General features: G+C 32.2%; 3 protein-coding genes across 3 annotated transcripts; all 3 read right to left on the bottom strand.

The window, feature by feature from the left end:
• Positions 1-834: 834 nt before the first annotated feature.
• Positions 835-2,906, bottom strand: LOC113864342 (cytochrome P450 CYP82D47-like). Its single transcript, XM_027497948.1, has 2 exons — positions 1,863-2,906; positions 835-1,712 (listed from the first exon to the last, which is right to left on the bottom strand). The coding sequence occupies exons 1-2, from the start codon at positions 2,865-2,867 to the stop codon at positions 1,083-1,085; spliced, it is 1,635 nt and encodes a 544-aa protein (XP_027353749.1). The 5' UTR covers positions 2,868-2,906; the 3' UTR covers positions 835-1,082.
• Positions 2,907-6,026: 3,120 nt separating this feature from the next.
• On the bottom strand, positions 6,027-8,098 carry LOC113865890 (cytochrome P450 82C4-like). The gene is given in 8 exon segments (XM_027500684.1): positions 6,027-6,096; positions 6,098-6,178; positions 6,180-6,640; positions 7,145-7,256; positions 7,258-7,324; positions 7,327-7,628; positions 7,630-8,057; positions 8,060-8,098. Coding segments are annotated over 8 exon segments (1,560 nt in total).
• A 3,012-nt stretch (positions 8,099-11,110) lies between these two features.
• LOC113866280 (probable transcription factor KAN4) lies at positions 11,111-14,430 on the bottom strand. Its single transcript, XM_027501161.1, has 6 exons — positions 13,959-14,430; positions 13,711-13,787; positions 13,428-13,467; positions 12,936-13,053; positions 11,468-11,567; positions 11,111-11,336 (listed from the first exon to the last, which is right to left on the bottom strand). The coding sequence occupies exons 1-6, from the start codon at positions 14,428-14,430 to the stop codon at positions 11,181-11,183; spliced, it is 963 nt and encodes a 320-aa protein (XP_027356962.1). The 3' UTR covers positions 11,111-11,180.
• Between the last annotated feature and the right edge of the window lie 900 nt (positions 14,431-15,330).

Raw genomic sequence — 15,330 nt, 5'->3', positions numbered from 1 at the left:
GGCACAAGATAAAAAGTTTAGGAAGTTTATCACTTCCTTGGAATCACTATTTTGAGGGGGGGAAAATTTTACCTTACCACTACATCTAACGTTAGGGTTAAGTTTATTATTTTGTTTCTGAAAATTTCCAATAAAAAAACAAGAAGGAAAAAATTATACATCTTAACTGTTAGGATATATATGACTAATCTTTTGTGTCTAATAATCTTTTATATTTAAAATTTGACTTAATTGACCATAAAAAAATTGTAAATGTATAAAAACAATTCTCCCAAATTTGGCTTTCACGTGTGGCAATGGCCAATGGATATGAGGTTGTGATTCACTCAAAATATGGCTTCATTAAAGGACGTTGGGTTAAAGTGTAAACGTTCATTTCTTTTTCCTTCAATTTATTCCATCAAAAGGTATAATCTCTAACTTTATAAGGAAAAAAACCTTAGTCTATATTTTAAAAAAATTAAATTTAAAATTTGTCATATTATATTTTGTAAGGATCTGTGGGGATAAATTCCTTTAACTCAAAGGTTTATTAATTGTTATTTTAATATTAATAGACATAAAAAAATTAATATTGTTAGAAAGAATCTCTATTTTATAATTTAAATGTATTTCAATAGATTAGCTTTTTTATCCATAGTGAGTTACTAAAAAAGTTAACTTTATTATAAGGTGTAAAAAAATTTAACGTACGTATAAAAAAAAAATAAAAAAATATTGCTTGTTATTTGAGTATATTATCATTTTTTCTCAAACATTTAAGTCGTTTTAAACCATTATTCATTTAAAACATATTCTGCTTAAATGAAATTGTGCACATTTACATCAATTTCTAAACACTTACCAATCATATAGTATTGATGACGGAGTAAAAGAATAATACAGTTCTCAGAACAGTTTCTCATAATATATTTTTACTTTCTGATCATATATGTGTGTGTGTATTTCATCTCTTCCTAGATGAAATTATTATTGTGAAAAACATATATATGAAAATTACATTACTAAAGATAAAAATATAGAAGCACTCATCAAATTAGGATAAACACCGCAGGTTGACGCAGGGGAATTTTCCTTAAACTTTAACCCCTAAAGAGAAACAACTGCGATAGACGAGGTTTGATTAAAACCTCAAGTGGAGTGGCTTTCATGATTGTGAGTCCAAAAGTGGCGCTCATATCAACTTGGGCATTGGACGGGGTTGTGACCTCAAATGCTTGCAAAAAAGTTGCTAATGCTAAGTGTGTCATTTGAAGGCCAAATGATAAGCCAGGGCATGACCTTCTTCCACTACCAAAGGGAAGAAGCTCAAAATGCCGACCCTTCACGTCCACACCCTTGTGAGTGTCCAAAAACCTTTCTGGTCGAAACTCTAATGGTTCTGACCATACGCGTGGGTCCCTATGCAATTTCCAAAGGTTCAAAATTAATCGGGTATTTGCTTGAATATGGTAGCCACCTAAGGTACAGTCCTCCGTGAATTCGCGTGGACCTGAGAGTGGCGCAGGTGGATACAATCGCAGTGTCTCTTTAACTACGGCTTGAAGGTAAACTAATTTGTTAACATCTGAATCATTCACTAGTCTTTCCTTGCCAACGTGCTCATCCAATTCATCTTGAACTTTCTTTAGAGCATGCCGATTATTCAGCAATAACGAGAGTCCCCATATCATGGCAGATATCGTAGTATCTGCAGCCCCAACAATTAGCGCCTGCATGATATAATAAATTCGATCATCAATTGTTTCAAAAGAAGGAAATAGCAAGCTTTTAAAAATAATAAATATAAAGTGTATATATACGAAGCTCTTCAAGTTTATATCATATTTGAACGTAATAAAATAGTAAGACTACGTAGTAACTGAGCAAGTGGCTTTTATGACAGTTTCAGCATCATAACCAGCAAGATGGACGTGGTGGATGACGGACAGCAACACATCAATGAAGTCTTGTTCTGTTTTAGTCTCCCCGGACTCTCTTTTCCGGCGATGTTCTTCTAACCATTCACCAACGATGCTGTCCATTTCTATAGCCGTATTCTTCATCTCTTTCACTTGGCCTCCAAAATCAAGCCACCCAAGAGCAGGAATCGCGTCCCCAACCACAAATAATCCCGTCAAACGGAGGAACTCTCTGAGAACCCCCTGCAATCGCCTTACCTGTTGCTCATTTCCACTTGTGTATCGCTTTCCTGCAATCATCCTCAGAATCACGTTCAGATTCGAGACTCCAAACCACTGGTTCATCTCCACCAACAAATCACCAGAGCCACCTATTTTCTCCGCCGACGCTCTATACAGTTCTTTCAACGAGCCCTGCACCTCTGAATCTCTTATATCATGAAGCAGTTCAAACCGGCGAGAGGAGAGCAACTCTGAAACCGTTATCTTATGCATCTCACGCCAGAAATCCCCGTAAGGGGAGAACCCAAAATTAGCATAGTCGTATCCCAAGATTTTTGTAGCGGTATATTTGGGACGAGAAGAGACAAAGAGATCAAGAGTAGTGAAACACTCTTTGGCAAGCTCCCAAGTGTTAACCACCACAGCAGGGTGCAAACCGATGTGGATGCTGAATATTGCTCCATATTTATCTGCTAAGGCTCCTAAGGTTTCGTAAGGAGGCTTAGTGGAACCACCGAAGAGATAAAGATGACCAATCAATGGCCAGCAACCGGCTGCTACCGGTGGCTTGCGACCATGGCCTGCACCACCCCTCTTGATGAAGGAGAAGAACACGTAGTAAGAAATTAATAGTAAACCAATGACTCCAACAACCGCTGCTACGTCCATGACAGTATATGCTGAATGTAAGGTTGTTATTGCTTTTGTAGTGCTTCGACCAGAGAAAAGAGAAAACGTCTGCATTATTACTTGGACAGCTTAATGGAATTTTCAACGAAGGTTATGAAAATGATTTTAAAAATGAAAATGATAAATAGTAGGAAATTTTGGATGAGTGGATTATTCCAGTTTGATGGAATATTTAAGTTTTCGTTTTAAATTCAACTAACGGTTTTGATTTCTTTTCTTAAAATTGGAGCAATATATTTTGTATACTACAATAAATGTGTTTTGGAAAATAAGAAAATAAGTTTGTGACTTGTTGTCATAAAATAAAAATACTTAAATATGTTTAATTACTTGTTTTTCAATAATTTAAAGGTAATAACAATTTATTACTTCTTTTAAAATATATTTTGAATTATTAGAAAAACCATTTACATTTTTATTAAGCAACTAAAAAATGTAAAAGAAAATAAATAAAATGATAAGCGATATAAAAATATTAAATATTTTTTAATGTGTGCTTAAATTACATACTAAGAATTTAAAAATATTTTTTTAAAATAAGAAATAAAATGAAAATAATATTTTTTTAATTTCTAATTACAGTAAATAATAATTTCTAAAAATTAGTATTTTATCTTTAACTTTATTATTTTTGTTAAGTTATTGATATTATTATTATTAATTAGTAAAGTAAAAAATATAAAAATAGAATATATGTTTTAATTAATTCGTAACTATTGCAGTGAAAGTTAAATGAGGAGAGTTTAACCTTTGAATTGAAAAAAAACAACTCTAAACTTTGTGTTTAAATAATTTAAATAGATAGATACAAACATTATTTTTTTAAACGAGGCAAGTCTAAAAGTTCAAGTTCTCTGCTTATTTCAATTGGTTTTCCTATATTTATATAATTTTTTTATAAAGTATATAAATTTAATTTATATTCAATGTTTGGAAATAAAAAATGAAAATCTTAGCACCATTATCCGTTTATATTCTATTGAACACTCACTCGTCACTCTCTGTTTTTTATTAGCAATTTTTGTGTTTTTTTTCATTTTGTTTATTTTAGATTTATTCTTTTTCTCTCTCTTCATTTATTTTATATCACGTCATTAATCATATTTTGTTCTTCATTTTACAAATTAAAGGTAAAGACTTTCTTGTTATAGATTTTAAATTTGATTTGGTTTGTGGACCCTTCAGTTACACATAAAACAATTTTTTGGGAACAATTAGGTCAATTGATGGAAATAAGGAAAACACTGATCCACTTACTTTTTATTTTGCTTTTCTTAAGTCGTTTATTTTATTTTATTTTTTATTTCCTTCTAATCTCTTAATAGATATGATTATTTTCGTCAAAATCATGTATGAAAACTACAATCCTAGAGATAAGAAATATGGAGGCAGTAAGATTAAAAGGAAGAAAATAATTTAAAGAAATTAAGAAGATAGAAAAAAGAAGAAGTTAAGCTCCTCTTTTATTTGAGTGTTTTTATATTTTCAAAATTTATGAATTAAATTTATTTTAGAATTTTGTTACCTGTCTTCATAAATAAAAATATTAAAAAAGTATGATTGATTTATATTTTTTGTAAATTTAAATTCATAAAAAATTATATATAATTTACAAATATGTTTTGAATAATAAAAAATTATTTAAATATTTACTAATGAAATCGCTCATTGACATGTGACCTGTTTTGAATTTTTTTATAAATAACCTATAAAATATAGTTTGAGTTTTAGAAGTTATTTTTAATTCATTTTAGTAAATTACTTTAGTTTAATTTATTTTAATAAATCTTATAGTTAAAGTTATAACATAAATGGTTATTTTGGGCTTGGTTTGGATGGTAAAAATGACCAGTAGTACGAATAGGTTGGTTTGGATGGATAGTCGGAAAATAATTTTGGGCTACTGAATATAGAGAATCAGTTCACCAAAATCAGCTACTGGACTTTGTTTTCGGCTTCAAGTCCAGTAAGGTTTTGAACAACAACAAAAAATAAAGGGCACAAAGAAGATTGGATTAAAACTAAAAAGAGCGATACTCAAATCCAATATCGAAATCTACATTTATTGTTGTTAAATCTTAATCTTTAATAAATCTATCTATCACACTTAATCAGCTGGGAATTGACAATTTTCCATTTTTACTTTTAACACCACTCCTGATATATTTTTTTATTCTTCTTTTAAAATTTTTCATTATAATAAATAATAAAGAATTCTTCCTTATCACTCTTATTTTGTTTTGACTTTTCATGTCCATTGAGATTTTTAAAAAAGTATTATTTTCAGTATATGGTTTTCATTTTTTTTTAATTAAAACTTGAATGTAGAATTACTAAAGTAACACTAAGAGTAATCTATCAATCTTTATCCTATTATTTTTAAAATTCATTAAAATAGTTCTTAAACTAATTAAAATATTATTTTAATTCTCAACATATATAATTATGAATCATTTTAATACATATAATTTTGAAAATTATCAAAACAATTCATAATATGAACAAAATATTATTTTAGTCTTTAATGTATGCAATCATCAATCACTTAATTTTTTGATATATGTAATTGTTAATCATTTTATTCTATATCATCATTTAGATATTAATTTTTTTAACAAACAAGCTGACTTAGTTAATCATATCACATAACATTTAATAATAATATGACAAAGTGGTGTCTTGAAATTTATTTTTCTTAAGATTTGCTATTTTAATTTCTAAATAATCTCTAAACTTAGAATTTTATGAAGATTAAATTAGTTGATTAAATATTATGTATCATGTCTACATGACACTTAACATGTTAAATTATCTTATTCATTAGATTAACTAATGTTTAGATAATACATTGATAATTAAATGACTAACAATTACTTGTATTGGAGAGTAAAATGATATATTTTTTAGATTATAGATTATATTCTTAAAGTTATAAAAACTAAAATAATTAATGATTATATACATTGAAAATTAAAAAGACGTTTTACTTAATTATTTTTATAAATTTTACAAACAATAAAAATCAAATTCACATCTTTCTCGTGATATTGATATGAATAAATTTCACTAGGTTAATTTAACACATGACATGACTCGGGACTTCTCATTGTAATGGGCCTAATGGCCTCGTGGCCTAAGTTTATATCAAACACAGAATTTCATAATCAATTCCTTATTGAAATTGACTTTATTAGAACATCCGTTAAATACTTATTAGGCATATAATTTGGCTGGAAGGCAAGGAGTAAGAAGAACTTCCAATGGAGTTGCTCTAGGAATGGTAACCTGGACTCTCAGTCATGTCAACTGGTTCATCTGATGGGGTTGCAAATTCAAATGCATGAAGCAGACGAGCAAGTGTTAACAACTAGGAGTGCAAAGGACATGCCAGGACATGACCTTCTACCAGAGCCAAAGGGAATGAGTTCAAAGTTTTGACCTCTAACATCAAGTGCATGGCTTGTCACAAATCTCTCTGGTCGAAAAGCAGAAGGGTCATGCCAAATCCTTGGATCCCTATGAATCTTCCACAAGTTAACCACCAAGCGTGTTCCAGCAGGAACATGATAACCAGCAACATTACAATCTTCTTGGACTTCCCTTGGTTCTAGGAGTGGACCAGCTGGGTATAGTCGCAGGGTTTCCTTGATAATGGCTTGAAGATATACAAGGTTTATTATATCTGATTCCTCAACTTGCCGATGCTTCTCAACATTCAAGTCCAATTCTTCTTGTGCCTTCTTTAATGCTTGACGATTGTTGAGCAGTAATGAGATGGCCCAAGTAAGTGTGCCTGCTGTGGTATCACTGCCACCAACTATAAGAGCCTGCACACGTTCACCGGGAAAAAAACAAGAATAGTATAGTAATCAAACTACAACAGTAACATAAAAAAATACAAACTATTACAACTTACAAGCACTTGATCCAGTTAGACAATACTTTTTATAAGGTATAACACTGTTGAGCACTATTAAATTTGCATGTACTTGCGGAGAAATTTGATTCTATTTACTTTTTTATTTCATTTCCCTCTTGTCAATTCATGTTTAAGAAGTTTGTCCATATAGCTCTTAACTACAGCTAGGTGGCAGAATAACGTCAGAATATTGGTGATTTTCACCGACAAAGCATAACAAATATGATAGCACAAACAACCTTTGAGGGATTTGGGTAGCTATGGCTTACTAGGCAATTAACTATGAATTCTTCCTCTGATAGCACATATCCTAAAGCATCATAAATCAATTCAGGTACTTGTTGAGATAATAAAGGCAATATAAAGTTAATTATTACAAGAACAAATTAAGTTCTTTTTTTTTCTCACTTACTAGGCATGTGGATTTGATACTTGTATCCGAATCATATTGGAAATTAGACAAATGACCTCCCTCCTGAAGTGACAACATGACATCAATGAAATCCTTTTCAGCCTCCGTCTTAACCATTAACTCTTTGCTTCCGATGCTCTTGTAGCCACCCTTCAAGTAGAGCATCCAACTCCTTAGCTGCTTCTTCATTGCCCTCTCATGCCCTTGCACATCAAACCAACGCAAAAACGGAATCGCATCTGAAACCACAAAAATGCCAATCAGATGAAAGAACTGATCAATAGCCTTCTGACACCGCCTTGCCTCATCATCATCATCACACACAGATGAGGCACCAAAGTAACGTTTCCCGGGCACCATTCTAACCACCATATTAAGAATCAAATCCTCCAACCATCTATCTAGCTCCACAAGCACAGACTGAGCGCTATTGTGGACCCAAGAGTTGTATAACTCCCTCATACCCACGTTGAGCTCAGACACTAACATGCTTAAGCCTTTCAAGCCTGCGGTTGGAAAGAAGTTCAAGAGTTGCAATCTTTCTCATTTCACACCAAAACGGACTGTGAGGCGCAAAACCAAGCACGGCATAGTTGTAGCCCATGTGCTTTGCAGCAACTGTTGTGGGACGTGAGGCAAGTGCTTTGTCATTAGTTGTGAAACATTCTCTTGCCACTTCCCAGTCACTCAACACAAATGCTCTGTGACTACCAAGCCAAATATTGAATGCTGGCCCATGTTCATCAGCCATTGCTCCAAGTGTTCGATAAAGAAGTTGATCATCACCACCCAAAAGGTGGAGGTGACCAATAACTGGCCATACACCAGCTGGAACTGGAGCCTCTTTACTCTTGTTACCTCCTTTCATTCTCTTCTTTACTAGAAAAGCGTACCAGAGAAATAACAAGAGGACCCTAGAGTAGCTACAATTGTTAATAGTAAAGAACAATTCATGGTTCAGAACAGATTGCTCAAAATAGATATGGCGCTTAATCATTTTATATTGCAAATCGCGCTAGATTCAATATCATGAAGCATGCCGGATCTTAAGAAAGGGGTTTCTGACTAGCCTTCACTTTACCAGGGTATATGTTGGCCAAATAAACAAATTCAACATGTTAGATATCTTAGTATTTCAAACATAAATTCAACAATGTTAAGTTAAACGAATGTCATGTTTAACTTCCTCAAAAAATAGTAAATGCTGACAGGAACAGGACTTGTGTACAAGTAGACAACAGATTGTTTGCAATTTCAAATCATTAGTTAAGCCACATGGTGAGGTGTGAGCAAAAAGGAGTGTTAAAGATTCATCCTATTCCACTAATTTGGTATGAATAGAACGTAACTATGAAAGGTTCAAGTTCATGTTTCAGAAATCAGATTATAAGTATTTTATGAATTTGAGTTATGCTTCAAGTCTTTTATAATCCGATTTAATTTCATTTTTTTAGAAAATTATATATTTTAATGATGATATATTGGTAATAAAAGTTAATAATTTGATACATAATATTTTGTATGATATAATTTTATATTTATATTAATTTTTTATTTTAAAATATATGCTTTAAAATATTTTTTTTAAATATAGCTCCTTATATAATTATATTGTTTATAATGTTAAAATTAATATATTATGTCAATAAATTAGGTTAATCTAATATCGTCTTGTTTATTATCTAATTTGATCAAATAGAGTTTAAATTTAAATAACTTGCTTATAAAATTCAGATCAAATAAAGATTAAAATAAATTCGTCTCAATTATTAAAAAATTATCTTAATATATAGTTTTAACACTCAGACGAAAAATTATCTTTATATACATAGAACATTATTATTTGTATATATATAAGGACAAAATTTTCTTACACTAATTTAAATTTAAAAAAATTCTTACATTCTATTTGAATTTTTTATTTAATTGATATATATATATATATTATTTTTATTTTTTTACGGTGTCATTTGCCAATGCCGTGGGGTAGACATTAGAATACAAAACCATTTTTTCTTCCCTTTACAATTATTGGGGTTTCAAGTGATGGCAGAGGTTTTAATCGTGTTGTATAAAGTGGAATTTATAATAATGTATGACAGAGAAAACAATTTAAACGAAAACGCATGCAGGTGTAAATTAACAGCTTAAATTTAAAGAAAAATTAACATGATCTAGATGCAACTTGACTTGTAATATGTTTCTCAGCCTTCAGGCTTGGTTTCACTGTCATTTTGTCGCCCCAAATTACTTTAGCTAATCCGTTACCAACCAAAACAAGAAATAGATTTTATCCATCTAATATTTTTCTATTCTTACCTTCTTAAAATGGCATGCCAAACAAAGCCCTACTCTTGAACAGGGAAGAGATGCCATTCGGCTTAAAAATCATTGCCACAAGTTGTCCAATCTACCCTCCCAATCAGTTAAGAAAGAGGGACGAACCTTCACTGAAAATTAAGGATGCTCAAATTTGACGATCATATAGCATGGCTATTTTATGCTTCGATTGCTGACTCATGTCATCATAATATTGGCAGTGTTGCAGAGCTCCAAAAATTGAACGATAGATACACTGAGTAAAGGACAAGAATGATGTCATGATCAGAATGAGATCGGACAATAACCAGTTCCGTTAGTTTTCACAAAGCTATCATATGATTGATATTTTTATGCCCTGGATGAAAAAAAATAACAAAAATACGTTTAAAAAAAGAGATTTTGATGTAAGTGAGTTGAACAACTTTATCCTAACAAATTTTTCTTAAAACTCCCATGCTATTGAATAAACTCATTAAATAGCTTGGTGGTTTTACTGTAACGTGTTAAATGATTTAGAAGATCGGCCTCGGCCTGTATTGAGTTTATAAGAAAAATTTTGTTAAGAGTATGAAATTTATTGCACAAATTTTAACGAAAGGTTGCTAACTAATCAAAGTCGTTGATTAAATTTGACGGAGAAGCATAAATATTCCATCAACCACACTGGTTTATTACTGTGCAAGCATCATTTCAAAGCATATTAACTTCTATGATTAAAAGTTTTCATTCCTTAGTGATCTCCCTTTTTTGAAAGGAAATCTTCCTCTGTCGATTTAGAAATTCTCGAGAAAAAATTGCTTTTGACCCCATGCACTATGACAGTGGTAAAGAAATTTTGTTTAGGTTGCCCGAACGGATGGGCTTTTTTGTCAATGGATGGGCTTTTATTTGTGAGTTATTACACACAATGACAAAGCTTAATGGGCCCAATGAGTAGAGAGCCAACCGGCCGGCGCAAGTCGTGTGTCGGTCATGAACGAGTTGCAAGATTTACAACCCCCTCCCCCCTTTAGGATTTCAAAAAATTATTTTCTTTTTATTTTAAAATATTTGAAATAAAAAACAGTGAAAATGTAAAAATTTTAATTCCATCGTTTCTTATATAAATCTATAAAAAAAAAATTAAAACCAAAAGTAAAATAAGGTGGTAGTTTTTACAATTAATTATAAAAATAGTAGATAAAAAATTCAAATCAAATAAATTCTGGAACAAAATGGAAGTAAAAACTATGAACATTTTGGTAAAAAAGAAAGGAAGAAATTTATCGCTTTTTAAAAAAAAATAAAAATCATAAATCTCGTAGATACATGATCTGAAAATTATGTGATGATAGTCTCGCATAAATCTTGACCCACCTGATGGATACCAGTATTCTCGAATGCGAATGGGTCCTCCTCTGAACAAAAATTGCAACACATGGTCCATTGTCAGAAAGATCCATTATATTTCTTTTACTCTTATACCTTGCACTGAAAATGACCTCAAAGACGATATTCTGAATTCTTTGGACGGAAGCAAATGTTTCCTAGCAAGCATCCATCATCCTCTTCCCTCATCGCTAGACAAAGCTAATAAATATATATCATAGATAAAATTCATTCATACATACGAATGTCTAGTTCCTCTCTTCATCCATATATAGTAGGAGGAGTGCTTAATTAAGGGACAAAATAAATGTTAGTATATATATTTAACACTTAATTGGGGGAAGAGCTAATGCTGTTGGTGATTCCGCGTGGTATGTTTGCAATTAGTGGTCCTTCCGAGGGTGAACTCTAGATCAAGCATCACATCGGAACGTGACAAAGAGCTAGAATCCAACCTCTCCTTCATGCAATTCGACAGGCCTCCATAATGCTGTCCACCCAACTGTTTAAATATTATTACTCAAATATATAATAAAAAGTAGTATTTCGATTATATAGTACATGCAAACTATACAGCTAGCCAAATTGTATGCCATGTTTGGTCAAGTTCCGAGTCTATGGTTACCAACTTACCATGGTTTGGTTTCCTTTGAGATGAGAATACATCGAATTGATTTCGGGTTTTTGTAGGTAGTTATTTGTCTTTGTCCCTATTGATGATTGCGATGACGCCCTGAATGTATAAAGTGAGCGAAGAAATTAGTGTGTAAAGAAGGTAAACATGTTATAAAGCAACCAAAGCAATAGCTAAGCTTATTTTAAGACTCTATAGAGGCAAGCAAAACTTCGTGCCCAAATGCTAAAAATATGAATCGTGCAAGCATTCGTTAGCTGTTTACGATTGGCTTTTGATGGTAACGTGACAACTAACTGTCAACATCGAAATGTTTCAATTTGGCAAGGAACTTGGAGTCAGATGTGAAAAGCATATAGTAATATCAAGGCGGAAAGGGAAATGGAAAATCTATGCATCGAATAATCACCATTATCAGAGACTATCTAAGCCTGTGATGCTGGTAATCACATTTTAACTAACACTCAACGTAATCACAACGTAAGATCAGAGCTAAAAAAAGCCAATTAATAAAACGATTAGGTGAAAATCAATAAATTATATAATTTCTCAATTATTTCAGGCAGATATAAACCACTTGTCCCTTTTAATTATCTTTATAATTTCTCTAATTAACAAGGAAAAGGTACTAGCAACAAAAAATGTGTTTAGAATAGCTTTTTTAAGCAAATTCTTGTTTACTTTTAAATAAACAAATATTTTTTTAAAAATAGATCAAGCGTGCAATAAATAATAATTAAAAGAGAGAAATTTTCTCGTTAGCGTATTATGTTCTACTTGGAGAAGGAAATAAATAAAGGTTACAGATACGATATACTGATATGGATACTTGTATCGTAGATAACGACTCTTTCACATTCTTTTATACTTTACACTTTATTTGTAACTATGTAAATTAGTTAAATACAAAATGATGATAGGATATAATAAGGAAAAAGAAGAAAGAAAAACTCCGTGTAAAGTGAGATGATCGTGAATCATTGCTCAATCCAAATATGAAATAAATGACCACCCACACATGCACTACAGAATAATTTTATTAATTGAATTATTAAATATTAATATTGTATATAATACTATATCGCTTCTTTAATATTTTATATATACATATGCTAAAAAACATACTTCAAACTATAAGAGTGTTTCTGTCTAGATGTAAAAAAGCATTTCTGTCTACAGAAACCCCTAAGTTTTCTTTGTCTAAACCTATTCATAGCTGGTAGACTATTCATCGTAGAACCTGGTGATGAAAAATTAATAAATATTAAAATTTTATTGAAAATGATAAATGATATATTTTTTTAATAAAATTTTGTTATATATCATTAAATGTATGTTTAAAAAATTGAAAAAAAAAAACACGTTCACGATAATAATGCATAGAGTAGACGCCATCAACCAAAGAATTTAGAATATCCACTCAAACCAAAATTACAGGAGAGAAGAGGGATAGAATGAAATCCATACCTTTGGTATTTTTGTAGTGGATGTGGCAAATTGGCTCTCTCACAAGCTGAGTCTCCATGCAGATCGACAATTCCTGGCTTTTGGCTCAACCCCGTATCTGTCTGCCCATAACCTGCAACTTCACCGCCGATAGAGCCATTGCTCTTGCTTTATCAGACACCAACTTAATAATTCACATCAATACTTAAAACTCACTCATATCCCAACCAACATTTATTTTAGACTTCTATAACCTTTTTTACAATTTATTTTTCTCTTTTACTCTTAGTTAAATAACATACGTTATCGTACATTTTTTTATCCCTTTCTTAATTGTAAAAACTAATTTTAAAAAGAAAAATTATCTTGTTTTTTATTAATGCGAAACGGTACTAGAGCAAATCATAGAATTTCTGCCACTGCCATACTCGAATCACCAAAGATCTCAAACAAAGAGAATAATAATAATAGAAGAAATGAAAATGGGGTCATGGAGAGGGAGCATCCAACTACCTGTGCTGCCTTTGTCAGTGCTCTTCACTGTTCTATACATCTGCATGAACACCCCGCATGAAATAAAATGAGAAGAAAAGTCCACAACGCTAAGATTACCATCTAGATACCCCTTTGTCCTTAGTCCTTGTTCTACCTTCCCCACTACTTGAGGCAATGACTAAGAAACTTTATATACATAGAATTTGTTTATTTTGTCGAGTTAAAAAGTGTAAGAGAAATTAAACTCATTAATTGAGTGGAAAGATTATGAAGAATGGAGAGATAGGAACAATAATCCCACCTGCAAGTGACTCTTGACGTGAGCTAGAGTTAGATCCTTAACATTCATTAACTCTAACACAGACTTCGGAGTTGCCCCTGAAACAGACGTGACAACCCAAAATTAGGCAAAACCTGATACTGTCCAAAGCAAATTAACTGCATAAAACTTTCACGAGATAGAATAATTAATGAAGAAGCTAATGAATATCGATAAAAACTAATCGTGCATGTAGCATAATCTGCAGTTGGAATCTTCAATTGATTTACTTTCATGACCACCAAGTAGCTGAACCGCGTGAACAAAATGAGCATGGAGGGTCGTAGTCCATCTCATTCTAGGAGCTCTAATGGTCCTTTTCACACCGTGAATGATTCTAGCATTTCGTTTGAAGTCGCAAGCATAAATGTGAGGTTGGTAGTTGTGGAGACTGCGATTAAAGTTTCTAGAGAGTCCTTGCACTGGATGAGGATTCAAAGCTACCGTTGCGAAGCCTAAGCTCAATGTGGGTTCACGATGACCATTTTCATGGCTTAAATCGCTTCCACTGCTACCAGAATCCGAGGTTGAGCACATATCGTTGTAAAGCGTTTTTCTAGTCAATGTTAATCCATTGTATCTTCCCACTTGTTTGGTTTCAGAATCTGAAGAGAAGGGTGGGCTTATGTTTAAGGAGAGGTCCGGTTCTGGCAAAGGCGCAAAGGTTGGCATCACAGTGTGCGAAGAAGTGTACATGGACATGGTAGAGAATAGAGATCTGGGTCAGATACAGAAGGGCCAGTGCAGTAGCACAATATACATAAGAAAGGAAAAGAATGAGAGTTTAATCAAGGATATGGGAAAAGGATCTAATGAAGCAAATATAGTAAGACATAGAATCCCCAGGAGGAACTGAGCTGTGAAGAAGAGAATAGAAGAAAGAGTGTAATGGTAATGGAAATGGATGTGTTTATTTATTATGTCATAACTGGCTTATGATTTGCATTGCATTTGTTGTGAGAGGAGGTGGTAGCCTTTTTAGTAGCTTCCCACTAGGGATGAAGGAAGATAGCGAAAGTTTTAATTAATTTGAAGCAGTGACGAAACAATTGCTGAGACTAGATGTCAGTAGTCATATAGCCAGATTAAAAATATGAAATGAAAGAGAGTTTTTTTGGGGGATGGTGGTTTGAACGAAAAGGTAGTGAAAAGGGAAGTAGTTATTTATGGAAGCTGAGGATTAGTCATCGATTCAAAGTACTGTGCAAATAGAAAGAGAACGAAAGGGAGAATTTGAAGGGAAATCTGAGGTCCGTTCCTCTCTCTTCTGTATTTGTAAAATGGTACAACACAGATATTATTATTTAAATGAGGTTGGAGTGATAATGGTGGTTCTGGCAGGAATGGTTGGAATTAGAGAAAAACAAAATGAGTACTATTCAAGGGAATATTGGAATGGAAATTGGACTCTCTCTTTAACGTTGATGGATCGATGATCCATTAAATTTCCATGCTCTTTTTGTTTCTATTTCGAGGTTTTGTTTATCTCTTTTTAATATCATTTCTTTAATTGGAATATTTCACATTTTATTATGAACGAGGACTGAGTGGCAGACCAAAATTTACAGGTTCTAAACTTCTCTGTTTTCATGCAGATCGATG

Source organism: Abrus precatorius, unplaced genomic scaffold (assembly GCF_003935025.1).
Source record: "Abrus precatorius isolate BTA unplaced genomic scaffold, Abrus_2018 Scaffold4, whole genome shotgun sequence".
NCBI lineage: Eukaryota > Viridiplantae > Streptophyta > Magnoliopsida > Fabales > Fabaceae > Abrus > Abrus precatorius.
This window is presented reverse-complemented; position numbering and strand designations above follow the sequence as displayed.